The sequence below is a fragment of the Pleurodeles waltl genome, chromosome 3_1 (genome assembly GCF_031143425.1).
Source record: "Pleurodeles waltl isolate 20211129_DDA chromosome 3_1, aPleWal1.hap1.20221129, whole genome shotgun sequence".
NCBI classification, from domain to species: domain Eukaryota; kingdom Metazoa; phylum Chordata; class Amphibia; order Caudata; family Salamandridae; genus Pleurodeles; species Pleurodeles waltl.
Window position 1 is genome coordinate 34,622,347 of NC_090440.1, and position 27,967 is coordinate 34,650,313.

The 27,967-nt window shown below is 52.7% G+C and overlaps 1 protein-coding gene across 2 annotated transcripts in view; it reads right to left on the minus strand.

The window, feature by feature from the left end:
- The window catches only part of LOC138283737 (astacin-like metalloendopeptidase), a 301,255-nt gene that overhangs the window by 53,333 nt on the left and 219,955 nt on the right, over positions 1 to 27,967 (minus strand). For both annotated transcript variants that reach the window (XM_069221780.1, XM_069221781.1), the window contains one exon: positions 9,745 to 9,860. In XM_069221780.1, coding sequence (XP_069077881.1) covers positions 9,745 to 9,860 — 116 coding nt within the window. The remainder of the gene's footprint in view (positions 1 to 9,744; positions 9,861 to 27,967) is intronic.

Below are 27,967 nucleotides of genomic sequence, written 5' to 3' on the forward strand. Positions count from 1 at the left end.
GTACATCAGGGATCCCCCTGTCATATGCAGGCACCTAAACCTGGCCTTCAGGAGGCCAAAGGTCCTTTCGATGATCCTCCTAGTTCGCCCATGGGCTTCATTGTACCGTTCCTCTGCCCTGGTCCGGGGATTCCTCACTGGGGTTAGTAGCCAAGGCAGGTTGGGGTAACCAGAGTCACCTATTAGCCACACACGTTGTCTCTGTAGCTGCTCCATCACATAGGGGATGCTGCTATTTCGCATAACATACGCGTCATGCACTGACCCTGGGAACTTGGCATTTACATGGGAGATGTACTGGTCAGCCAAACAGACCACCTGGACATTCATCGAATGATAACTTTTTCTGTTTCTGTACACCTGCTCATTGTCTTTTGGGGGTACCAAAGCCACATGGGTCCCATCAATGGCACCAATGATGTTGGGGATATGTCCAAGGGCATAGAAATCACCCTTCACTGGAGGCAAGTCACCCTCCTCTGGGAAAATGATGTAGCTCCGCATGAGTTTCATCAGGGCAGACAACACTCTGCTCAAAATCTTTGAAAACATAGGCTGAGACATTCCAGATGACATGGCCACTGTTGTCTGGAATGACCCAGTTGCCAAGAAATGGAGGACTGACAAAACCTGCACCAGAGGGGGAATCCCTGTGGGTTGGCGGATGGGGGACATCAGGGCTGGCTCCAGCTGGGCACACAGTTCATGGATAGTGGCACGGTCAAGTCTGTATCGAAGTATTATATGGCGTTCTTCCATTGTCGACAGGTCCACCAGCGGTCGGTACACGCGAGGATTCGTCCTTCTCCTCGCAAGTCCCAGCGGACGGTGCCTAGGAAGGACAACATGGAGCACAGAGTCAGGCAAACCACAGGTACGTACAGACAGCTTGCACAGTTAAAGAATGGCAATGGGTTGAAAGGCGTGTATGTGTGGCAATGCAAGGCCTAGGCCTGTGTGTCGCAGTCAAAATTAAGCCATGTAGGCCCTTGAAATGGCGGCTGCCTGACCTGTGAAGTGGGACAATGGGATGTGAGGTCAATGCGCTGGCGGGGCACACCGTGGCGGTAGGCGGTCGAAGACCGCTGCGCAAAGCCGCATTGGTTAACATTGAACCCTATGGGTTTCAGGAGCCAATGACGATGTGCGCCGGCGGTCGAGGTACGCTCCGCCGCGGTACGCACCGCCGCGGTACGCACCGCCGCGGGCGTGACCGCCATTTCCTAGCTGATTGATCACTCGAGACCTGATCATCCACAGGAGAGGACCTCTACTGCAAGTGCTGCTGTGACCTCGGTCTGGAAGTGACAATGGCTGCTGCGACTGGGGAAAGGGCCCCTGCCTTCACGTCTGAAGAGTTGGAGAAGCTCGTGGATGGGGTCCTCCCCCAGTATGCGCTACTCTACGGTCCTCCAGACCAACAAGTGAGTACACCGGGTGCACATGGAATGGGCTATGCCTGTGTGGATTGGGGTGGATGTAAGTTGGTGGGGTGGGGGGCGAATGAGGAGTGCAACGCACGACAGATGAGAGCATGTGCCGTATGGCAAAGTTGGTGGGGGGGGGCCAATCACATCTAACATGCAGGTCATTGATGATTTCCTCCTTTCCACCCTGTACATGTCAAATAGGTCAGCGCCCATCAGAAGATCGAGATTTGGCGTGCCATCGCCAAGGAAGTCCGGAACTTGGGGGTCCACAACAGACGGGGCACCCACTGCCGCAAGAGGTGAGAGGACATCCGCCGCGGAACAAGGAAGACCGCAGAAACACTGCTGGGGATGGCCTCCCAACCTAGGAGGGGTGCCAGTCGCACCATGACCCCCCTGATGTCCCGGATCCTGGCGGTGGCCTACCCTGAATTGGATGGGCGCTTTAAGACATCACAGCAGACACAAGGGGGTGAGTATCAGCACATTCTCCTATCTTTCTGCGCAGTGTAGGCGTCTGGGTGGGGGAGGAGGGCTGTGGGTGACATTAGGCCAGGGCGCTTTCTGTAGTGTAGTCCTCTCCCTTAGGCATGGCCCTGTGCCCCCGGCCCCCACCTCTGTAGGGTGACAAGTACAGCCATTGATGGTCCAGCATCACCCATGTGCGCGTTTGACGTCTCTTGGCCTGTTGTCCTAGTCAGTAGTACTGAGTAGTGTACCCCGAATGCGCGGCTTAGTGCATGAGGGTCCTGTGTCTGTCCTCTCCGCCAACGATGTTGACATTGCATGCACTCAACCTGGTCTTCTTTTTTCTCCCCCCACCCTTTCTCTTCATCTTCTTGTGCATGTGTGCATTAGCATCATCAGGCGGAGGAGATTTGGCATCGGAGCACGAGGGAGCTGCAGGACACAAGGCCCCGGTGGGCCCAGGAACAGACACCGAGGGCACCAGTGATCCGGAGGGCGAGGGGAGCACCACGACGGGGACCGCTGGTGAGAGCAGCGACAGCGACACGTCCTCGGATGGGAGCTCCCTAGCGGTGGCGGCAACATCCGGGCCCCCCGCCTCTACAGGTACAGCCGCCACCCAGCGCACCAGCACCGCCCTCCCAGCAGCCCCTCAGCCTACGCTCCGTGCCCGCTCGCCCAGGAAGGCGCGCGTCTCCTTCACCCCAGGCACCTCAGCCCCTGCCCCTGTTGCCCCTGCTGCCCTCAGTGCGGAGCTCATTGACCTGGTGAGGACGCTCATTGTTGGGCAGACGACCCTTTTGAATGCCATCCAGGGTGTGCAAAGGGAGGTGCAACAGAGCAATGCGTACCTGGAGGGCATTCATTCGGGTCAGGCTGCCCATCAACGAGCGTTCACTGCTCTGGCCTCAGCACTGACGGCAGCCATTGTCCCTGTTTCCAGCCTCCCTCTTCTTACTGCCTCCAGCCTGTCTCTGTCTCCTGTTCCTCAGCCTATCCCATCCACACCATCAGACCAGCCTGCACACACCTCAACACCCAAGAGCAGCTCATCCAGACACAAGCACCACAGATCCCACAAACACTCACCCAAGCAACACCCAGATGCAGACATTCCAACAGTCACAACCACCTCTGTGTCCCCCTCCTCCTCGTCTCCCTCCTCCCTCCCTGTGACGTCTACACTCACACCTGCATGCACCCCAACATCAGCCAGTGCTTCCATCACCACCTCACCCTCCAGTACAGTCCACAATCGTGCAGTCACCACCCCCACTGCCATTTACACGTCCCCTGTGTCCTCTCCCACTGTGTCTGTCACCCCCTCTTCCAAGACACACAAACGCAGGCAGACACCCACCCAACAGCCATCCACCTCACGTCAGCCTACAGCACCAGCACCTTCACCCAATGACAGCACACCTGACTCTCCTACAACCACATCCTCTTCCTCCACTCCCATCACCACTTCTCCTACCCTTTACCTTGGACCTAAAAAGCTTTTCCAGGCTAGTCTTGACCTCTTTCCCTCCGATGAGCTCCCCCCTCCATCTGCAAAGAGTCCCAAGAGCACCGCAGCCACCACCAGCCCAGCTTCGAGTGTCACTGTTGTGCATGGGATCTGGAGTCCACCCTTTGCCAGCAGTGACACATCTATCAGCAGCAAGGACACGTCCAGCCCCCCCCCCGGCAAGAGGACCCGCAAAAACAAGGGCCGCCGTGCGAGGACTGACAGGGCTGCCCCCAAGGAGCAATGTGCGGCCACTTCACCAGCCACACCATCTAGGGGAGGCAAGGGCCCGAGAGCCCCATCAAAGGAGCGGAAGGGCAGCAGGAGCGCGGAGAAGGTGGACCCCACATGTCACATCCCAGCTGGGAAGGAGGACACTAAAGAGGCCAGGAGTCTGTCCCCGAAGGGTCCAGAAACGTCACGGTCCGAGGGCGACTGAGCAGGGAGTCCAGGCCAGGTCTGGCTCCCTTGACCTGCTGGATGAGCACCGCTGAACAGGGCCCGCCGTGGAGAAGAGCACCGCTGAACAGGGCCCGCGGTGCAGAAGAGCACCGCTGAACAGGGCCCGCCGTGGAGAGGAGCACCGCTGAACAGGGCCCGCCGTGGAGAAGAGCACCGCTGAACAGGGCCCGCCGTGCAGAAGAGCACCGCTGAAGAGGGCCCCGCCGTGAAGATAGGCACTGCTGAACAGGGCCCCGCCGTGCAGAAGAGCACTGCTGAAGAGGGCCCCGCCGTGAAGATAGGCACCGCTGAAGAGGGCCCCGCCGTGAAGTTAGGCACCGCTGAAGAGGGCCCCGCCGTGAAGATAGGCACCGCTGAAGAGGGCCCGCCGTGCAGAAGAGCACCGCTGAACAGGGCCCGCCGTGCAGAAGAGCACCGCTGAACAGGGCCCCGCCGTGAAAATAGGCACCGCTGAACAGGGCCCGCCGTGGAGAAGAGCACCGCTGAACAGGGCCCGCCGTGGAGAAGAGCACCGCTGAACAGGGCCCGCGGTGCAGAAGAGCACTGCTGAACAGGGCCCCGCCGTGAAGATAGGCACCGCTGAACAGGGCCCCGCCGTGCAGAAGAGCACCGCTGAAGAGGGCCCGCCATGCAGAAGAGCACCGCTGAAGAGGGCCCCGCCGTGAAGATAGGCACCGCTGAAAAGGGCCCCGCCGTGAAGATAGGCACCGCTGAAGAGGGCCCCGCCGTGAAGATAGGCACCGCTGAAGAGGGCCCCGCCATCTCAAGGACCGCTCCGCTGGGCCCTTCTTCTCAAGCACCGCTCCGCTGGGCCCTTCATCTCAAGCACCGCTCCGCTGGGCCCTTCTTCTCAAGCACCGCTCCGCTGGGCCCTTCATCTCAAGCACCGCTCCGCTGGGCACCGCCGTCTCAAGCACCGCTCCGCTGGGCCCTTCTTCTCAAGCACCGCTCCGCTGGGCCCTTCTTCTCAAGCACCGCTACGCTGGGCCCTTCATCTCAAGCACCGCTCCGCTGGGCCCTTCTTCTCAAGCACCGCTCCGCTGGGCCCTTCATCTCAAGCACCGCTCCGCTGGGCACCGCCGTCTCAAGCACCGCTCCGCTGGGCCCTTCTTCTCAAGCACCGCTCCGCTGGGCCCTTCTTCTCAAGCACTGCTCCGCTGGGCCCTTCATCTCAAGCACCGCTCCGCTGGGCACCGCCGTCTCAAGCACCGCTCCGCTGGGCCCTTCTTCTCAAGCACCGCTCCGCTGGGCACTTCATCTCAAGCACCGCTCCGCTGGGCACCGCCGTCTCAAGCACCGCTCCGCTGGGCCCTTCTTCTCAAGCACCGCTCCTCTGGGCCCTTCTTCTCAAGCACCGCTCTGCTGGGCCCTTCATCTCAAGCACCGCTCCGCTGGGCCCTTCTTCTCAAGCACCGCTCCGCTGGGCCCTCCATCTCAAGCACCGCTCCGCTGGGCACCGCCGTCTCAAGCACCGCTCCGCTGGGCCCTTCTTCTCAAGCACCGCTCCGCTGGGCCCTTCTTCTCAAGCACCGCTCCGCTGGGCCCTTCTTCTCAAGCACCGCTCCACTGGGCCCTTCATCTCAAGCACCGCTCCGCTGGGCACCGCCGTCTCAAGCACCGCTCCGCTGGGCCCTTCTTCTCAAGCACCGCTCCGCTGGGCCCTTCATCTCAAGCACCACTCCGCTGGGCACCGCCGTCTCAAGCACCGCTCCGCTGGGCCCTTCTTCTCAAGCACCGCTCCGCTGGGCCCTTCTTCTCAAGCACCGCTCCGCTGGGCCCTTCTTCTCAAGCACCGCTCCGCTGGGCCCTTCATCTCAAGCACCGCTCCGCTGGGCACCGCCGTCTCAAGCACCGCTCCGCTGGGCCCTTCATCTCAAGCACCGCTCCGCTGGGCCCCGCCGTCTCAAGCACCGCTTCGCTGGGCCCTTCATCTCAAGCACCGCTCCGCTGGGCCCTTCATCTCAAGCACCGCTCCACTGGGCACCGCCGTCTCAAGCACTGCTCCGCTGGGCCCTTCTTCTCAAGCACCACTCCGCTGGGCCCTTCATCTCAAGCACCGCTCCGCTGGGCACCGCCGTCTCAAGCACCGCTCCGCTGGGCCCTTCTTCTCAAGCACCGCTCCGCTGGGCCCTTCATCTCAAGCACCGCTCCGCTGGGCACCGCCGTCTCAAGCACCGCTCCGCTGGGCTCTTCTTCTCAAGCACCGCTCCGCTGGGCCCTTCATCTCAAGCACCGCTCCGCTGGGCCCTTCTTCTCAAGCACCGCTCCGCTAGGCCCTTCATCTCAAGCACCGCTCCGCTGGGCACCGCCGTCTCAAGCACCGCTCCGCTGGGCCCTTCATCTCAAGCACCGCTCCGCTGGGCCCCGCCGTCTCAAGCACCGCTCCGCTGGGCCCTTCATCTCAAGCACCGCTCCGCTGGGCACCGCCGTCTCAAGCACCGCTCCACTGGGCCCTTCATCTCAAGCACCGCTCCGCTGGGCCCTTCATCTCAAGCACCGCTCCGCTGGGCCCCGCCGTCTCAAGCACCGCTCCGCTGGGCCCTTCATCTCAAGCACCGCTCCGCTGGGCACCGCCGTCTCAAGCACCGCTCCGCTGGGCCCTTCTTCTCAAGCACCGCTCCGCTGGGCCCTTCTTCTCAAGCACCGCTCCGCTGGGCACCGCCGTCTCAAGCACTGTTTATGGTTCACTGTGCCCACCATGCCTCCTCCTTGACCAGTGGAGACTGTCATCCACCTGATGGACTGTGGCTTTGCACTCCCCAGGATGGTACAGTTGCAGCCCACCCACTGTAGAGACATTGAGAGACTGTGGCTTTGCACTCCCCAGGATGGTACAGTGGGCAGCCCACCCACTGTAGAGACATTGAGAGACTGTGGCTTTGCACTCCCCAGGATGGTACAGTGGGCAGCCCACCCACTGTAGAGACATTGAGAGACTGTGGCTTTGCACTCCCCAGGATGGTACAGTGGGCATGGTGGCTCCTCGTGGATCTGGCGTCGTGGACTCATGTGGCTGTGGTGCCCCCCCCTTCCCTTCCCCCTGAGGTGCCTGTAGTTTTTACATCTGATGCCCCTGCAGTGTTCTCTCCAAAGGACTCAGGTCTCCTGTGTGGGCTTTGCCCTTGTTTCTCAAAACTTTGGCCCACGGACATGATGAATTCGTAGGATGTGCAGGACTTGTTACTTCAGTTATACACTGATGTGTATATCATTTGTTTTCTTGTAAATATCTTTCATGGTTGTACGATAATTTTCAGGAGCTTTTTCGTACATAAATATTTATTCCAAATTTGATTATGTCATAGCATTTTTCAGGGGTGTTTGGGTGGTGTCACTGTGACTTGTTGCTCTGCATTGGTGTGTACATAGTTGGGGGGTGGGGGGGTTGCATATGTGTGTGCCCGTAACCTTTCGTCCTCCCCCTCCCGTGTGTCGTAGGTGCAGTACTCACCGTTGTCATCTGCGCCGGACTTCGTACTCGTGGTAGATGAGAAGGTAGACGAGAGCAGGTAGGATGTTTAATTTGGGTTCCATGCTGTCCTCCTTCCTCCTGGAGTGCGTAGTGGTGTGCGTTTTCCCGTTCGTAGTCTGTTTCCGCCGTGTTTTTATCGGCGGTGCTCCCGCCCCGGAAAAGGTGGCGGATTGGTGAGTTGTGATAGTGTGGGCGGTACATTGTCTGCCGCCTGGCTGTTGGCGGTGACCGCCGCGCTGTTTGTTTGTACCGCCGTGGCGGTCGGAGTGTTAAAGTGGCTGTCTGTGTTGGCGGTTCCTGCCAGGGTCAGAATTCCATTGTTTTGACCGCCAGCCTGCTGGCGGGTTGGCCGCCGCTTTAACACCGACCGCCAGGGTTAGAATCACCCCCATTGTGTGTGCCTCCGGTGAGTGTTTCCTTGTATTTGGTTAATTTCTGCCTGGGTCTGCATGGCGGTGGTTCCCGCCCCTGAACTGATGGCGGTCTAGTGCTTCATTATTCGATGGGCGGGTAGGGCCTTTCCGTCGGACTGTGGGCGGGCTCTGCCGTCGTTGTCGGCACTCCTCTGCTGGGGGTGACTGGTTTTCAGGCTGCCTGTGTTTAAGGTGGTTCATTATTTGGCGGTCCAGACTGCACGACTGTTGGCGGTTGTTACCGCCGCCAGTGCGGAGTTTACCGCCGTGTTCGTAATGAGGGCCAAAGTTTTACTCTGCCCTTTAATGTTCGCCTGGACAGCTTCTGGCAATGGAGGAAGACAGGCAGTACAGACAGAGTGAGGATCTGTCTGTGCCTTTTTTGCCACAAGAGGGACACTTCACAAAAAGTGAAGGTATGGTGTTACAGAAAAAGATACATTTTTCTGTCAAAAACAGAAATTTGTTTACAGTATGTAGTGAAAAATGTTGAAAGAAGTCAAAAACTATTTTTTTTAAAACTTTTTTGGGCAAAAAAAACAAAATAAGGAGAGCTCAGTGCTCCAGGATCCTAACACTAGGAGGTGAAAAAAATATGACCCGTCACCTGTGGAGCATGATGGGATACAGAGGCTCCTCTGAGGCCGTAAAGGCACAGTGCCAGTTTTCTCTCTTATGCTTTTAAATACAATCTATTGTCTACCAATGCCTTTCATTCCATTGCAGTTTACTGGTTAAATAAAGGCTGTAATTCCACTTTTCTCTCTCTCTCTTCTTTTTCTGCATTACAGAAATGGTATTGTAAATTAATGGTATAATTAAATGAAAACTCAATTTTGTTGCAGACATATATAGATAGATAGAAAGATAGACAGGTAGATAGATAGATAGATAGAAAGATAGACAGGTAGATAGATAGATAGATAGATAGATAGATAGATAGATAGATAGATAGATAGATAGATAGATAGACAGACAGACAGACAGACAGACAGACAGATAGATAGGTAGGTAGGTAGGTAGGCAGGCAGGCAGACAGACAGGCAGGCAGACAGACAGACAGACAGACAGACAGACAGACAGACAGACAGACAGACAGACAGATAGATAGATAGATAGATAGATAGATAGATAGATAGATAGATAGATAGATAGATAGATAGATAGATAGATAGATAGATAGATAGATAGATAGACTGATATAGCGTGTATTAAAGGTACTATGTACATTAATGGGTCGCCGGACATAGGCAGGAATACTCAGTGTTTATGGCTATTAATGTGGATCCCCTGGAAGAGACGGGATTAGCATCCTCTACTCCAATAGCAATTGCTCTCAAGGGGGAAACGTAGAAACTACCCACAACAGCTAGTAACAATCAGCCTAAACATTCTGTTAGTCTTTCCCACTGACAATGTGTATGGTCCAACCAACTGTTTAATGCAATAGTAAATACCTGTACCGTTCAGTAGAACTACGTCACTCTCTCTGTTTCAGTCTGCCATTCGTGATGGACTTCTCAAGTCGTAGGATATGTGACTCATCCGAAGACATTTGCATTGAACCTCTGAAAAGCTGCCACCATACACTGGCAAGGGAGCGCTTCTTAAAGAACCAACTCCTTTGTTCACTACACTTGAAGGGGTCACTACTTCAAACTACTTACTGTAGTTGGGAATAGACTGAACATGGCAAGAAGGCACTTACGTAAATAATTATATAACCTGTGCAGGTAAGGAATATACACATCTAGATATCCTAATGCATCAAAGCTGGCAGTCCAGTAGCAGAGAAACCACCTCCAATATTTAGCAAGCATTGGAGCTGGCAACAGCTCCACCGACATTTAGTCGGTGGTTGCTTCACCTCTAAATGATCATTTGAAGGGTGAGGATCCCCAGTTTACAATGCCTTTTCCACTCTGCCAGACTCTAAAGTAATGAGACTCTAAAATATAAAAATGAAGGAATTCAAACTTCTGAAGTCACCTTGTTTGATGGAAGACGGATCAGCCACTGGCAGTGTGCCCCATTTTGGTACTTCTCTGGAAAGTTGGGTGTTGAAAAGGATCCCTGTTGATCAGACACCAGGGTGCTGCAGCGATCTAATGAAAGACAGCAACCAATCAACAGCAGACAGACATATTATGAGAAATGTGACAGACGACAGCAGGGTTAATGCTGGAAAACACATTGAGCGTTGCTTCCAAATAAAGGTACTTTAGCTAGAGCTTCTCAAACTTGGAGTTCTACAACTATTTTGAAACAAACTTTGGCTGAGCCAATAGGTTGGCTTTAATGTGCTAACATACGGAAGCAGTATTTGTACATGGCTGTTTTTACATGTGTTAGCACATTAAAACCAGACCTATTGGCTTTCGCAAAGTTTTATTTACTTTAAAACAAAAGAAGAACAATGGATAAGAGACATATCTGTAAAGGGAAAAACAATGGTTAATAAACATTAATGGGAACGCAAGAGAAAAAAAGAACAATATGAAAAGTAAAATAGGTAAAAAACACAATGGAGACACAGGCAAGAAAAACTCATTGGGGCGTCCTAAGTAAACAATAAACAAGCAAAATACAGTAAAAATAAAGAAGCTGCCAAGGCTTGTTGGCATCTCCTCCAAGGGATCTGAAGGCTCTGTGTAGCCACTTCCCCCAGCACTCTTCCCTGAAATGCACAGCCCTCTGCGTGCTTCTCCTGTGATGTGCGACCCTTCTTCAGTTGTGCTGCGTGGGTGCCTCTGCAACTCCTGGGTCCTCTTCCAGTGGGTCTCCTGTGGGGGCTGCCTTTTCTTCTTTGGATTCTCTGCCTTGCTGAGAACCCCCTCCCCCAGCACTCCCCCCTGGGTTGAGCCCTCCTGGACCCTGGCAGCTCCACTTTTTGTTCACTGCGACTTCTGCCTTTGCCAAGGATTGTTGGTGGCTTTTCCATGCCACAGACAGACTGCAATCTTCCATCCAGCGTGGGATCTCAAATGCATCCTCCAGGAACTCTTCACCGACTCCAAGGCTGCATTGCTGACCATCCTCGTCCTACCGTCGACCAACTCCTGCAACCACAGACAGGTGGGTAGTGGGTCCTGCCACACAGAACACTCCTGCGACTTCAGGACTTGGTCCCCTTCTTTTTTAGGTCTTGCTCTTCAGGAATCCACCACCGGTTTCTTGCAGTCTTGTCTGAGTGTTGCAATATGCTTATTTTCCTTCCTTTTTGGTGGTTTGGGGAAAATCCAGCAGCTTACTCCTTTCTTTCTGGTCACTTGGGGAGCACTGTGGTGCTTAGCTTTGGGGTTTCCTAGTTCCCTCAGCTTCCCTCTACCGATACCACTTAGCTAGGTGGGGGTCCGGCATTCGCCTTCCATTTTTTTAGTATGTGGTTTGGGCTCCCCCTAAGGTCACTACTGTCTATTTGCTATTGCACTGTTTTCCATTGCTGTTTATGCCTATTTTCGATTACCAGTGTACATATTTGGTTTGTTTACTTACCTCCTATTGGAGTCTTACCTATCTAGTGTTTTGGTATTGTGTTACTGTAATAAAGAACCTTTATTTTCGTAACACTGTTTTCTTTCATGTGTGTAAGTGCTGTGTGACTACAGTGGTACTGCATGAGCTCTGCATGTCTCCTAGATAAGCCTTGGCTGCTCATCCACAGCTACCTCTAGAGAGCCTGGCTTCTAGACACTGCCTACACTACATTAATAGGGGATACCTGGACTTGGTATAAGGTGTAGGTACCTCAGGTACCCACCACACACCAGGCCAGCTTCCTACACTGTAGAGATTGTTGAACTGGAGCTTGTTGAACAGGAGTAGACACTAGAGGGAAACGTGTCCTATAATCTGCCAACATAGATTGCAAATCCGCTATAAGGTTCAACAGAAGGCACACCATTTCGTGTTCGTACTGTTGAGGCCTGCAAGTAATAATGCTGATCATAATATTCATCCTTATCTAAGTAATCCTGACATTTTACCTTAAGTTCCGAGGGGCTTCTTGCCTCCCTGTAAAGGCCATCTTCATCAGATTCATCATCATCCAGAAGGTGGGATGGCAGAAGTGTTGAGACCTTACTTGGTGAGGTTATTATAGATGGTGTTATTTTTTTGTGTTTTAATGTCGTTTGCAGTGTTTGGGTCAGTGACAATCTTGTAGTCAAGAAGAGAGTCAGCCTAGTTGGTCTTTGTTTGTCACTGGTGTTGGTATCGTCATCGACTGGGTGGAGTCTGTCGACATTAGATTAATTGTAGGTGGCTAATGAATTGTCGTCAATGGTGGAGGCACTGATCAGAGAAACATCGACGAGAGAGTCATTGATGGGAGAACCGTTGACGAGTGAGCTGTTGATGGAAATTTGCTGTAAGCAAAAGCGTTGACGATAGTGCAATTATTGATGTTAGCAGAGTCTCGAGAGGATGCTGCCCTCCACTCTTATTGTGGTGAGGGTAGATGTGACAGAAGACACTATGGACAGCATCAATGTTGATGTCCTCGTCGACAGAGACACCACCAGCGATGCTTCCTTCGGCAGTGCTGAAGCAGGTTTTTTTCAAACATGTTATACCTGAGGTGGTGGTGTTGGGTGCTCTGAAGTCAATTTCTGACAGGATTATATAGGGAATTCTGACTTATTTTTGTCCTTTGTTGGAAATGTGGCAGTTTGTGAGGTGATTTAGAAGGGCTTTGGTGTTTTTGACAGAACCCTGAGGCCTTTTTAGCTGCCTTTTTTGGAGGATCTGGAAAGATTGGAGTAACAAGAACATCTATAGCTCGCTTTACTGGCGTGTTTGAGGATGAAGTGGAAGAGGTTTAGCTTTCTTCATTAGAGTCAGGGTTGTCTCTGGATTTGGGCTTCTGCAGCCATAGAAGAAGTCGTTCTTCACGGTATTCAAAAGTCTTCACAGAAAGAGTGGCATACCTTGCAGTCTTTTGTTTTGTGCTCAGGGTAAAGACAATATATACAGTCTTTATGAGGATCATCTATATGCAGCATTTTCTTCATGCAAGTGCCACAAGTTCTAAAAAGCCCTTTTTCTTGATGTCTCTGACATGATGAAAGTCAGGTTGAAGCCCCAAGTTGTAGAGTATGTCTTTCTAAGTAGAAAGAGAAGAAAATTGAGAAAATGTCCTTTTGAAGGAGCTGTAACTGGAAGAGAACTGAGCAGAGCTCAGTGGGGACTCCTTAGCATTACGTGCAGAGGAACATCTGAGGGAAAGCAGCTTCTCTGAAGAGGGTTCTAAAGGGTGGTGTGACCTGATTGGTTGACTCCTAATATTAGTCCTTTGTAATAAATGACTGCGATGTGTTACTAAACTAAAAGGCCTAGGGCCTTCAGGGTATATGTCTACTGGGACACTGCTTTTCTAAGACACACAGGACTCCCGTCTCGATTACGAGGAAGGATTCAAGTATGTAAATCCACGAAGGTTCCAATACTGGAGTAAAGTCAAATACCTTTTTCCTGTTCTCTTACTTTTGTTTTGGTTATGTTGCTAGTGCAAACTCACCCAGACACACATATATTGTGTAGGTATGGGAAGATTAGGTGATTTGCCGAGAATCACAGGATGTTGAGCAGGCGCTGAGACTCAAACCTGGTTTCCTAGCTCCAAAGTCCAAAGTCAGCAGCTTCGGCCATTATGCCACAGCATCTTCCCTCGCTTGCAGTTATCAGATGGCAGGTAAGGAAAATATTACTTACCCAGTGGATATCTGTTCATGGCATGTAGTGCTGTAGATTCACATGCTCTGCATTCTCCTGCCATCTAATTTTGGGTCTGGAGTGTTACAAGTTGTTTTTCTTCGAAGAATTTATTTTTCTGAAGTCACAGGATCGAGTGACTTCTGCTTCTCGTTACTGCGCATGGGCATCAAGTCCTTTGTTAGATTTGTTTTCCCACAGGCAGGTAGGAATGAGAAAAGTGAAGGAAGTATAGAAAAAGATTTTCTTGCAAATATATGTAGATATATACAAAATACATACAAAGGTAATGTAACTGCAATGGCCACATGCATTTAGGGAGGTGTGAGGGCGCCTGTGAATCTATAGCACTACATGCCACAAACAGATGTCTACTGGGTAAGTAATATTTTCCAATCCATGGCATGTGTGGCTGTAGATACACATGCTCTGCATAGACTGCAAATCAGTCCCTCTAAAAAAGCAGTGGCTAGCCTGTAGGAGTCGCAGTTGTTTGGAAAAGTATTCTCAAGACAGCCTGTCCTATATTTGCCTGCTGTCTTGCTTGTACATCTACACAATAATGCTTTGTGAATGTGTGAGGTGTAGACCAAGTAGCTGCTTTGCAGATATCAATTAAAGGGATATTTCCTAAAAATGCCATACTAGCATTTTTTTCCTGGTGGAATGTGCTCTAAGAGTTTGAAGCAATTGTCTCTTTGCTTCAGCATAACATGTTTATATGCATTTTACAATCCATCTTGCTAGACCGTTTGTTCAAACTGGATTGCCCTTGAATGGCAAGGCAAAAGCTATAAAAAGTTGTTTGGTTTTCCTAAACTCTTTTGTCCTGTCATTATAGTACATGAGTGCTCGTTTAACATCTAAAGTGTGGAGTGTGCTTTCTGCTATTGAAGCTGCTGAAGTAGTTCAATGGTTTGATTGATATGGATTTGAGATACCACTTTTGGTTGGAAATTTGGGCTTGTGCGAAGGACTACCTTATCTTTATGTATTTGAAAGAAAGGTTTTTCTAAAGATAATGCCTGGAGCTCACTGACACATCTAAGTGATGTGATTCCAACCAGAAAAGCTACCTTCCAGGAAAGCAACTGAATAGGACATGAGTGGAGTGGCTCAAGTGGAGGACCCATGAGCCTAGTGAGTACAATGTTATAATTCCACGATGGAACAGGAGTAAGTCTAGGTGGAATTACCTTTTTAAGTCATTCCATGAAAGTTTTAATAACAGGGATAAGTATGGAGCTATGGCTGCAAGGTGTAATCTGATTGAAGTGTAAGCCAATTTGGCTTGTTGCAAGTGTAGCAAGTAGCAAATAATCTCTTGGACAGATGCTTCAATTGGATCAATGTGTTTGGACTGGCAGTAGCAAACAAAGCGCTTTCATTTTGCTGCATTACAATAATACGTTGTTGGTCTGTGTGCTTCCTTCAAATTTTCCATACATTAAGGAGGTAAACCAAAATAACCAAATTCTATGACTTCAGGAGCCATATCGCTACATTGAGCGATTTGAAGTCTGAATGCCTGATCTGTCAATGGTCCTGGTTGAGAAGATCTGGCCTGTTGGGGAGCTTCTCATGATGAACTTGCAAGAGGTCCAGAAGTGTTGTGAACCAGGGTTGACGTGCACATGCGGGCGCTAACAGTATCATAGTTTGTGATGTAGGAAAGTGCCCCTTTTTATCATGGTAACCCCCAACACTTTTTGCCTGCTATTGATGCTAACTTGACTGTGTGCTGGGATCCTGCTAACCAGGCCCAGCACCAGTGTTATTTTCCTTAACTGTACCATTGTTTCCACAACTGGCACACCCCTGGCACACAGCTAAGTCCCTTGTAAAAGGTACCAGTGGTACCAAGGGCTCTGTGACCAGGGAGGGTCCCTAAGGGCCTCAGTATATATTGTGCCACCCCAAGGGACCTCTCACCAAGCACACTGCAGATTGAGTCAACATGGCACCCCTTCCAGGGTGCAATTCCACAAACAACTGCCTGTGGCATAGGTAAGTCACCCCTCTAGCAAGCCTTACAGCTCTAAGGCAGGGTGCACTATACCACATGTGAGAGTATAGCTGCATGAGCAATATGCATCTACAGTGTCTAAGTCCATTCTTAGACATTGTAAGTGCAGTGTGGCCCTATTAAGTGCATGGGCTGGGAGTTTGTCATTACAAACTCCACAGCTCCATGATGGCTTCACTGAAGGCTGGGAAGTTGATGCCAGTATAATGCACACAGAGGACATCTTAGAGATGCCGCCTGTATTTTCCCCAACCCTTTAGTGCAGAACTGACCAGGCTGAGCCAGCCTGCCACTACCAGACAAGTTTCTGACCCCATGCGGGGACAGCCTTTGTGCTCTCTGGAGTCAGAAACAAAGCCTGCTCTGGGTGGAGATGCTTCACACCTCCCCCATGCAGGCCCTGTAACACTTGGCAGTGAGCCTCAAAGGCTCAGGCCTCCTGTTACAGCACCCCAGGGCACTACAGCTAGTGGAGATGCCCGTCCCCTGGACCAAGCCCCACTTTTGGAGGCAGGTCTGGCGGGAACATTAGGAAAAACAAGGAGAACTGATCAGTTCAGCTGGGACAACCCCTAAGATGTCCAGAGCTGAAGTGACCCCCTCCTTACAGAATCCTCCATCTTGGTTTGGAGAAGAAGGACCAATAGGGATAGGAATGTGCCCCTCTGCCCAAAGGGAGTGGGCACAGGAAGGGTGTAGCCACCCTCAGGGACAGTAGCCATTAGCTACTGCCCTCTGACCCCTGTAATGCCCCTAAATAAAGTAGGGGCAACCTTGAACCTTACTCGCCAGATGCCTGGTGACTTCAAGAAGAAAAAAGAAGGACTGCCAAGCCGATCCCAGCAGTGAAGACTCCAGATGACAACTGACTTGTCCCCAGTCTTGCCGGCCTGTATGCATCTTCAAAGACCCCTGCTCCAAGAAGGCAACGCATCCTGTAGGACCAGCGACCTCTACAAACCCCTAGAGGTCTGCCTACCCAGCAGAGGACCAAGAACTCCAGAGGACAGCAGTCCTGTCCAGAAGAAACCTCCAAAAAGGGCTACAGAACGGCTCCGGATCCGCAAGTCCTGTCCACTCTGTATCCCACACCCACGGCCCCATTCCAGGTGGCCCACTAGTCCAGAGAAGGTCCCCAGGAAATTGCGAACTCAAGTCCACCCTGGGTTGACCCCTCTTGGCCAACACCACCAGGCCTGCAGCCAGAATCAAGAGGACCCCCCTGACCGTGACTGGATCCGACAAAGACTCTGGATGCCCAAGGAGAACCCTGCACCCACAGCCCCCTGTTGCAAAGCATTGGGTGGCCAGCTCTGTGTTTGCATCCTGCACCCGGCCTCCCCTGAGCCGCTGAGGGTGTGTGCTTGGTGTGAACCCTGGCCCCCCTGGTGCTGACCTAAACCCCCCAGGCCTGTGTCAGGGAACCGCGGGTACTTAACTGCAATCAGCTTTCTACCGAGCACCCCCATTCCTCCTAGCATTCCATTGTAAACTCATCACCAACTTTGACCTCCGCACCCAGCCAGCCTGTGTTACTGGTGGTGCACTTTTGGGGTAATCCTAAACTTTGACCTGTAGATATCCTAACCTCGAAGACTGGAATCGTAAGTCATGTACTTACCTGTTAATTGAGCTAACACCTCCCCCCATGAGCTCTATTGACTCCTATGAAACATTGCACAGTGTCAACTTTTGAAATTGAAAAGTGTTACTTAGTTGTATACTGTTTTATTTGCCAAAACCGACAAAGTATATTTGATACATGTGCTTGATACCTATTGACAACTGTACTTACCTGCATTAAATACCCTCTGGTTCTAGAAATAAAGTAACAAAATATATTTTTATATAAAACAACTGGCCTGGATTTAGTCACTGAGTGTGTGCCTCATTTCTTGACTGTGTATGTACAGCGAATGCTTTGCACTACCCTCTGATAAGCCTAACTGCTCGACCACACTACCACAAAAGAGAGCATTAGTATTATCTACTTTAGCCTCTGTTAAGCCTCTGGGCTCTGTGCACACTATGGGGGTGATTCTGATTCTGGCGGGCGGCGGAGGCCGCCCGCCAGAATTCCGCCCCCATTATACCGCTCCGCGGTCAGAAGACCGCGGAGGGTATTATGAGTTTTTCCCTGGGCTGGCGGGCGGTCTCCAAAAGACCGCCCGCCAGCCCAGGGAAAAACTCCCTTCCCACGAGGATGCCGGCTCGTAATCGAGCCGGCGGAGTGGGAAGGTGCGACGGGTGCAGTGGCACCCGTCGCGTATTTCAGTGTCTGCAAGGCAGACACTGAAATACTTTGCGGGGCCCTCTTACGGGGGCCCCTGCCGTGCCCATGCCATTGGCATGGGCACGGCAGGGGCCCCCAGGGGCCCCGCGACCCCCCCTACCGCCATCCTGTTCATGGCGGCTTTCCCGCCATGAACAGGATGGCGGTAGGGGGGGTCAGAATCCTCATGGCTGCGGAGCGCGCTCCGCAGCCATGGAGGATTCAAACGAGCAGCGGAAAGTCAGCGGGAGACCGCTGACTTTCCGCTTCTGACCGCGGCTGAACCGCCGCGGTCAGAATGCTCGTTGGAGCACCGCCAGCCTGTTGGCGGTGCTCCCGTGGTCGGTGGCCGCAGAATGACCCCCTATGTCCCTCATTACAACATTGGTGGTAAAAGCTACTTATCGCCGTGCAGAAGACCGCCAACACATCGCCGGTGCAGCGGAATACCGCCACGGTCATTATGACCCACTGCTCGGAATCCACCAAAATTCAGATACCCACACAAGTACGCCACACCAAAGGTCAGTGATAAACTGGAGAAAACAAAACCTCCACCGTCACGCCAACAGAAATAAGCCCACACTATCACGACACACGAATCCACGTGGCGGTCTTTCAACCGAGGTATTCCATTGGCGGTACACACCGCTGTGCTCAAAATACACACACTCTTATAAAACACAGCCACATTGGACAAATCGAAATACACACACCTGATGCACATACACACACCACTCCCACACACCCATTACAATATAAAACACCGGCCCACATCACCCACAAACCCCTACGAGAAAATTACCGAGAGAAGGCCAGAGAGAGACACTACAAACAACTACCAAGCATCCACAGGCACACAATACCAGCACCCACATAACTTCCACGCACCTCACACAACACACCACTAAATATCACCCCACTCATCACTACACACACCACCCCACACATCACCCACACCACCTCATGGCACGGAAAAGACACCCCAGGTTCTCTGAGGAGGAGCTCAGGGTCATGGTGGAGGTAATCGTCCGGGTAGAGCCACAGCTATTCGGATCACAGGTGCAGCACACCTCCATAGCTAGGAAGATGGAGCTATGGTGAAGAATAGTGGACAGGGTCAACGCAGTGCGACAGCACCCAAGAAATAGGGATGACATCAGGAAGAGGTGGAATGACCTATGGGGGAAGGTGCGTTCCGTGGTCTCAAGACACTACCTTGCGGTTCAGCGGACTGGCGGCGGACCCCCACCTCCTCCCCCACAACTAACAACATGAGAGGAGCAGGTCTTGGCGATTCTGCATCCTGAGGGCCTCGCAGGAGTAGATGGAGGAATGGACTCTGGTAAGTCAAATCTTAACTATTACATCCCCCACCCTACTTGCATGCTATCACATACCCTCACCCTCACCCCCATCACTCCAACTCCTCACAAATGTCCCACTATCACAAACCACACATCCTAACACCAAGCCCTGCATGCAACAACTAAGCATGGACACCCATCACCAAAGCATGGCCACTGCACATACCCATACACCCCCCTAAACCACCATCACACAAGGACCCACACAGGAATGCAGGCACTGGGGTACACGGTCACCCACCCATTGCACACCATGGCACACACAGATGTAATAAACATCCTTTTATACCCCTGCAGGACCCCTACCCAACATCACCGGACAGGAGGGTCCACACATGTCCACACCACCAACAGAAAAGGCCCACAGTGATGACAGCAGCACTGTCCAACTGGATCCAGATGACCAGCCCGGCCCATCGGGGACCTCTGGACAGACGGTTCCCCCGACACAGTCACAGGCCACCACAGGGCTTCCCCCCTCTGGAAACACCAGCACAGCACCCACCCAGGGGGCCCATACCTCTGTACCCAGGACACGTCAGTCAGTAGTGTATCCACCACTAGTGGGAACCCAGGCTAACCCACCACCCCAACAACAACAGGGAACTGGGAGCAGTGGGCACACGGTCCAGGGGACGGAGGCCCAGGAACACAGGGGAACTGGGAAGGCTGCTGTGCGACAGGGGGAGGACAGGCCAAGGGAACGCACTCTCCACGAGGCCCTCTCCAACATCATAGGAGCCTACTACCATTCCCAGGAGACGATGGCAACAGTACTGGCCAAGTTTCAGGAGACCCAGCGGCTGCAGGAGGAACAGTATTTGGGCTTCAGGGAGTAACTCAGATCCATTAATTCCACCCTGGGCACCATCGTAGGGGTGCTGAAGGAAGTCCTCAACACCAGGAGGGACACTGTGGCACAACAAGGGGCCCCTGACACTAGCCTGGAGGATAAACTGCCCACCACCTCCGCCGGCGCTAGTGGACAGGAGGTACCACCACAGGACCACCACACCAGCACCCCACCCCCTGCAGAGGGTGAACCACCCCTCAAACGGTCCCTAAGATCCAGGACAAAGACAGAGAACGATGCCAAGACCCCCGCCAAGAAATGAGACCACCCTGAATGTCATCCTTCTGTCCCACTTTATCACCCTGTCCATCCTTAAACTGCCCCAGCTCCACTTCCTATGCCCATTTGAGCAATGCACCTGTGATACTAATAGACTGGACTCTGCCATGGACATTCCTCCACCATCACCCCTCACCATTTTACAACCCCCTCCAATATTGAGCACTTAAATAAACACCCTTGAAGCACAAAACAATCTGGAGTCAGTCTGTGATTTCGAAATAGTGTATTAGCAATTACAGTGTCAAAATGCTCTTTCAAATGTAATATCAACATACCTATGTCTAGTCCATGAGGAAACAAAGCAGATGTCACATAGTGGGACCCACATCTGTGAAATCGTAAGGGAAAGTGAAAACTCAGTGACCATACACTGGGTGTAAACAACAGACAGTTGAGAGGTAGTAGTGTTAAAGTACATGTAGTAGGCAGGTTTCTATTCTTACCTGTGTCTCACTGGAAATATTGCAGGATCACCGAGTTCCTGTTGTCGATGTCCTCTTCTTCTGCTTCCTCATCTTCACTGTCCACAGGCTCCACAGCTGCCACAACACCGCCATCTGAACCATCTTCCTGCAGAAAAGGCACCTGTCGTCGCAAAGCTAAGTTGTGAAGCATACAGCAGGCCACAATGATCTGGCACTCCTTCTTTGGTGAGTAGAATAGGGATCCACCTGCCATATGGAGGCACCTGAACCTGGCCTTCAGGAGGCCGAAGGTTCGTTCTATAATCCGCCGAGTTCGCCCATGGGCCTCATTGTAGCGTTCCTCTGCCCTTGTCCTGGGATTCCTCATTGGGGTCAGTAGCCATGACAGGTTGGGGTAACCAGAGTCACCTGCAAATGGCGAGGGCAACTGTTAGACACACACTAACTTGTAGGGATATCCCCAGACAACCATTCCCACTGACTTGCTTCCAGGTGCTCACTAATAGCCACACACGGTGCCTCTGGAGTTGCCCCATCACATAAGGGATGCTGCTATTCCGCAGGATGTAAGCGTCATGCACTGAGCGAGGGAATTTGGCATTAACATGGGAGATGTACTGGTTGGCCAAACACACCATATGCACATTCATCGAATGATAACTCTTCCGGTTTCTGTACACCTGTTCACTCCTGTTGTACCAAAGCCACATGTGTCCCATTAATGGCACCTATGATGTTGGGGATATGTCCCAGGGCATAGAAGTCACCTTTCACTGTAGGCAAATCCTCCACCTGAGGGAAAACGATGTAGCTCCGCATGTGTTTCAGCAGGGCAGACAACACTCTGGACAACACGTTGGAAAACATAGGCTGGGACAACCCTGATGCTATGGCCACTGTTGTTTGAAATGACCCACTTGCAAGGAAATGGAGTACTGACAGCAGCTGCACTAGAGGGGGTATTTCTGTGGCATGGCAGATAGCTGACATCAGGTCTGGCTCCAGCTGGGCATACAGTTCCAGGATTGTGGCACGATCAAGCCTGTAGGTGATGATCACATGTCTTTCCTCCATTGTCGACAGGTCCACCAGTGGTCTGTACACCCGAGGATGCCGCCATCTCCTCACATGTCCCAGCGGACGGTGCCTATGAAGGACAACAGCGAGCACAGAGTCAAACAACTCAGAGGTACGTACCCACAGCTTACACAGAACACAAATCAAAATCCGAAATTTGGCCTATATGAGTGTTGAGGCAAGGCCTAGGTATGTGTGACGTAGTGAAAAATTAGGCCATGTGGGCCCCTAAAATGGCCGCTGCCTGACCTGTAAAGTGGGGCAATGGGATGTGAGGTAACTGCGCTGGCGTTGTACACCGTTGTGGTAGGCGGTCAAAGACCGCGGCGCAATTCTGCATTGGTTAACATTGGACCCTATGGGTCCCAGGAGCCAATGACGATGTACGCCGGCGGTGACGGTATGCACCGCCGCGGACATGACTGCCATTTTCTATCTGTTCAATCACTCGATACCTGATCTTCGACAGGAGAGGACCTACACTGCAAGTGCTGCTGTGACCTCGGTCTGGAAGAGACAATGGCTCGTGTGTCTGGGGAAAGGGCCCCTGCCTTCACATCGGAGGAGTTGGAGAAACTCGTGGATGGGATCCTCCCCAAGTACACGCTACTCTACGGTCCTCCAGACAAACAGGTAAGTACACTGGGAGCATGCTGTATGGGCTATGCCTGTGTGGAGTGGGGTGGATGAAAGATTGGGGGGGAGATTGAGGCGTGCATGAAACGACGGTGAGTGCATGTGCCACATGGCAAGGGTAGGGAAGGGGGCCAATGACTGTGACGGTGCAGTTGGTAATAACTTTTCTTTTCCCAGTGTACAATTCATGTAGGTCAGCGCCCACCAGAAAAAGGATATTTGGCGTGCCATCGCCAAGGACGTCCGGACCCTGGGGGTCTTCCACAGACGGAGCACCCACTGCCATAAGAGATGGGAGGACATTCGCCGCTGGAGCAAGAAGACGGCAGAGGCCCAGCTGGGGATGGCCTCCCAACGTGGGAGGGGTGCACGTTGCACCATGACCCCCCTGATGTTCAGGATCCTGGCGGTGGTGTACCCGGAGTTGGATGGGCGCTTGAGTGCATCACAGCAGCCACAAGGGGGTGAGTACACTCTCATTCTGCTGATTTTGCATGCAGTGGAGGTGTATGGGTGGGGGAGGTGGGCTGTGGGTTTCCCTAGGCCAGGGCGAGTGTGTTAGTTAGGTCCCCATTTTCTGGCAGACCCTGTGGCACCCCACCTGTGTACAGTGCCAAGTACACCTAGTCAGGCTCCTGTGACATCCATGTGTGCAGATGTCAGCGATAGCCTTGTAGGCCATGTCCCAGAGATTGAACAGTGGAGCCCACGTCCACGGCGTAGTGCAGGGGGCTTCTGTGTCTGTCGTGTCCACCAACGGTAGCAGTAATGCATGCACTCAACATGTCTTTCTTCTGTCCCCCCCCACTTTTTGTGGTCTCCCTTTCTTGTGTGCATTAGCATCATCAAGTGGAGGAGCAGTGGCACCGGAACAGGAGGGAGCTGCATCCCACATGGCCCTGGAGGGCGAGACTACGGACTTGGAGTTCACCAGTGGGACAGAGGGCGAGGGGAACTCCACGGAGGGGACAGGAACTGAGACCAGTGATACGGACTCGTCCTCTGATGGGAGCTCCCTTGTGGTGGCGGCCACATCTGTGCCGCCGCATCTACAGGTATAGCCGCCACCCCCCCTACCAGCACCGCCCTCCCAGCAGCCCCTCAGCCTTTGCCCCATGCCCGCTCACTCAGGAGGGTGGGCATCACCTTCGCCCCAGGCACCTCAGGCCCTCCCCCAGTCACCCCTGCCACCCTCAGTGAGGAGGCCATTGACCTCCTCAGGTCCCTCACTGTTGGGCAGTCTACCATTTTGAATGTCATCCAGGGTGTAGAAAGGCAGTTGCAACAAACAAATGCATTCCTGGAGGGCATTCATTCTGGTCAGGCAGCCCTTCAGCGAGCTTTTCAGACTCTGGCCTCAGCACTGATGGCGCTATTGTCCCTGTCTCTAGCCTCCCCCCTCCAACTTCCTCCACCCAGACCCAATCCCCTCTACCGCAGCCTATCCAAAGCACACCTTCAGACCAACATGCACACACGTCAAAACACAAGGGAAGCTCTGGCAAACATAAGCACCACACATCCCAAAGGCACTCACGCAAGCATCACACACATGCAGACACACCAACATCCACTGCCTCCACTCTGTCCTCCTCATCTCCCTCCTCCCTCCCAGTCTCGTCTCCACTCACACCTGCATGCACTACATCTACAGCCACTACTTCCATCACCAGCACACCCACCACCACACCCCGCTCACGTGCAGTCACCACCCCACTGCCATTCACACGTCCCCTGTGTCCTCTCCCAGTGTGTCTGTGACGCCACCTCCCAAGATACACAAACGCAGGCACACAACCACCCAACAGCCATCCACCTCACGACAGCCTCCCGCGCATGCACCTTCACCCAAAGTCACCAAACGAACACCTCCTACAACCACAACCTCTTCCTCCACTCCCAAACCCCCTCCAGCTACCCATCCCAGTGTTCCCAAGAAACTTTTCCTGTCCAACCTTGACCTCTTTCCCTCACCTCCCCCACCCCGTCAGTCTCGTAGGGCCCGACTCTCCAGGTCCCAACCTAGCACCTCAGCCACAACATCTCCGGGACCAATGGTGCCTGTAGTCACCAGAATCCAGGAGGCCACCGCCATGATCCCCGCTGCCCAGGAGGCCATCGCCACCAGCCCAGCTGCCCAGGAGGAAACCGCCAGTACCAGCCCTGCTGCCCAGGAGGCCACCGCCAGCACCAGCCCAGCTGCCCAGGAGGCCACCGCCAGCACCAGCCCAGCTGCCAGGAGGCCACGCCAGCACCAGCCCTGCTGGGATCAGACAGGACCACCAGCACCAGCCCCGCTGGGCCATAGAGGACCGCTAGCACCAGCCCCGCTGCTGGGCCAGACAGGACCGCCAGCAGCTGAGTCACTGCCAAGGACCCCGCCGCCACAAGCACCGCTGAACAGGACACTGCCACCACAAGCACCGCTGAACAGGACACTGCCGCCACAAGCACCGCTGAACAGGACACCGCCGCCACAAGCACCGCTGAACAGGACACTGCCACCACAAGCACCGCTGCCAAGGACACCGCTGCAACAAGCACCGCTGGCCCATGAGCGCCAAGGACACTGACGCTACTGAGTCCGTCACGAGCAGGATGAAGCACTCTGGGCACAAGGCCCCCTCCGGAAGCAGTGGAGAGATACATCCACTACCTCTATCCTTAGCAGGATGAAGCACTCTGGGCACCATGCCCCATCCAGAACCAGTGGAGAGATACATCCACTACCTCTGTCCTTGGCAGGATGAAGCACTCTGGGCACAAGGCCCCCTCCAGAACCAGTAGAGAGATACATCCACTACCTCTGTCCTTGGCAGGAAGAAGCACTCTGGCACAAGGCCCCCTCCAGAACCAGTGGAGAAAGGCATCGACCTGAGAGACTGTGGCTTTGCACTCCCCAGGATAAAGCAGTGGGCAACCCACCCACTGTAGAGACTTGAGAGACTGTGGCTTTGCACTCCCCAGGATAAAGCAATGGGCAAACCACCCACTGTAGAGACTTGGGAGACTGTGGCTTTGCACTCCCCAGGATAAAGCAGTGGGAAACCCACCCACTGTAGAGACTTGAGAGACTGTGGCTTTGCACTCCCCAGGATGGAACAGTGGGCAACCCACCCACTGTAGAGACTTGAGAGACTGTGGCTTTTCACTCCCCAGGATAAAGCAGTGGGCAACCCACCCACTGTAGAGACTTGAGAGACTGTGGCTTTGCACTCCCCAGGATAAAGCAGTGGGCAACCCACCCACTGTAGAGACTTGAGAGACTGTGGCTTTGCACTCCCCAGGATGGAACAGTGGGCAACCCACCCACTGTAGAGACTTGAGAGACTGTGGCTTTGCACTCCCCAGGATGGAACAGTGGGCAACCCACCCACTGTAGAGACTTGAGAGACTGTGGCTTTGCACTCCCCAGGATAAAGCAATGGGCAACCCACCCACTGTAGAGACTTGAGAGACTGTGGCTTTGCACTCCCCAGGATAAAGCAGTGGGCAACCAACCCACTGTAGAGACTTGAGAGACTGTGGCTTTGCACTCCCCAGAATGGAACAGTGGGCAACCCACCCACTGTAGAGACTTGAGAGACTGTGGCTTTGCACTCCCCAGGATGGAACAGTGGGCAACCCACCCACTGTAGAGACTTGAGAGACTGTGGCTTTGCGCTCCCCAGGATAAAGCAGTTGGCAACCCACCCACTGTAGAGACTTAAGAGACTGTGGCTTTGCACTCCCCAGGATGGAACAGTGGGCAACTCACCCTCTGTAGAGACTTGAGAGACTGTGGCTTTGCACTCCCCAGGATTGAACAGTGGGCATGTGGCCTCTTCGCGGATTTGGCGTCGTGCACTCAACCAGCTGAGGTGCCCCCCCTTTCCCTTCCCCCTGAGGTGCCTATTTTATTGATATCTTATGCCCCTGCAGTGTTCTCTCCATCATGTTCGGGGATTGAGTGTTGGCCTCGTCCATGCCGTGTGGGCCCAGTGTTCCACAGACTTCAATGGAGCACTACCTGGACTACTATTCTTGGTGTATATATTTGTTTATAGTGTATATATATTTTTGCGTCCTGGATTTTAATATATTACAATGGTTACACTCATTTCCTTTTGTCTTTGCATTCTTCTGGGGGGTTTGGGGGGTGTAACTGTAATGTATCATGCTGTATTAGTGTGTGTGTTGTAGTGGGTGAGGGTGGGGGTGAGGGTGTGTCCTGTGTGTGTCACTGTTTTTTCCCTCCCCTGTGTCGTAGTTGCAGTACTCACCGTTGTCTTCACCACCGGCGTTCGTGCTCCTGGTAGAGGAGCAAGAAGATAAGGGCTGGCAGGATCTGGAGCTCGGGTTCCATGGCATCCGGATTCCTCATGGGGTGTGTAGAGGTGAGCGTTTTTCCTTTGAAGTCCTGTTTCCGCCGTGTTTTTGTTCACGGTGAATCCACCCCGTAAAAGGTGGCGGATTTGTAGGTTGTGATACTGTGGGCGGTACATTGTCCTCCGCCTGTCTGTTGGCGGTGACCGCCAAGCTGTTTGTTTGTACCGCAGTGGCGTTCGGAGTGTTAAAGTGGCTGTCTTTGTTGGCGGTTTCCGCCACGGTCGTAATTGCAATTTGTTTACCGCTGGCCTGTTGGTGGTCTTACCGCCGCTTTAACACTGACCGCCAGGGTTGTAATGACCACCTATATCTCATTTTGGTACAGTAAATACAGAGCCAGCTTCCTAAAAGTGATGTCTGTTAGAGCTTGAGAACCAGGAATGGAATAAGTGGGAGAGGTGGAAAAGCGTAAGCAAATATCCCTGACTAGTTCATCCATAGAGCATTGCCCTTGGAGAGAAGGCGAGGGTACCTGGACACGAAGTTTGGACATTTTTCATTTTCTGCTGTGGCGAAAAGATCTATTTGAGGTTTTCCCTACTTTTAGAAGTATTTTTGAAGGACTTGCGGGTGGAGTTCCTATTCATGGACTTGTTAATACATCCTGCTGAGCAGGTCTCTAAAGTTGTTGCCCGTACCTGGAAGATATTCTGCCAGTAGGTGAATGTGGTGGTGATGAGCCCATTTCCATATTGTGTGAGCTAGTTGTGGTAGCTGGAATGATCGTGTGTCCCCCTGTTTTTGTAGATAATACATTCCTGTTGTATTGTCCGTCCAGACAAAGACAACATTGTGTGAGAGGTGAGGTAGGAAAGCTTTGAGGGTTAGAAGTACCACGTGAAGCTCCAGATGACTGATGTGCATGGAATGATGTGTGTAGTTCCAAAGACCCTGCACTGTGAAGTTTTGAAGATGTGCCCCCCAACCTGCTTAGGATGCATTCATGGTCAAAATTAGTTGAAGCACAAGTTCCTGAAAAGGCCGCCCTTTTAAGAGGTTGGTGGAATTCCACCATTGCAAAGAGAGATAAGTTTGGTGGTCTATCAACACTAGACTGAGACCACTGACAAGACAAACATTGTTGTAGCTGACGCATATGGAGTCTGCCCTGGGGCACAATGGCAATGCATGATGCCATCATCCCTAATAGATGCATGACAATGTTGACTGTAAGAGTGTGATTCTGCTGAAAGT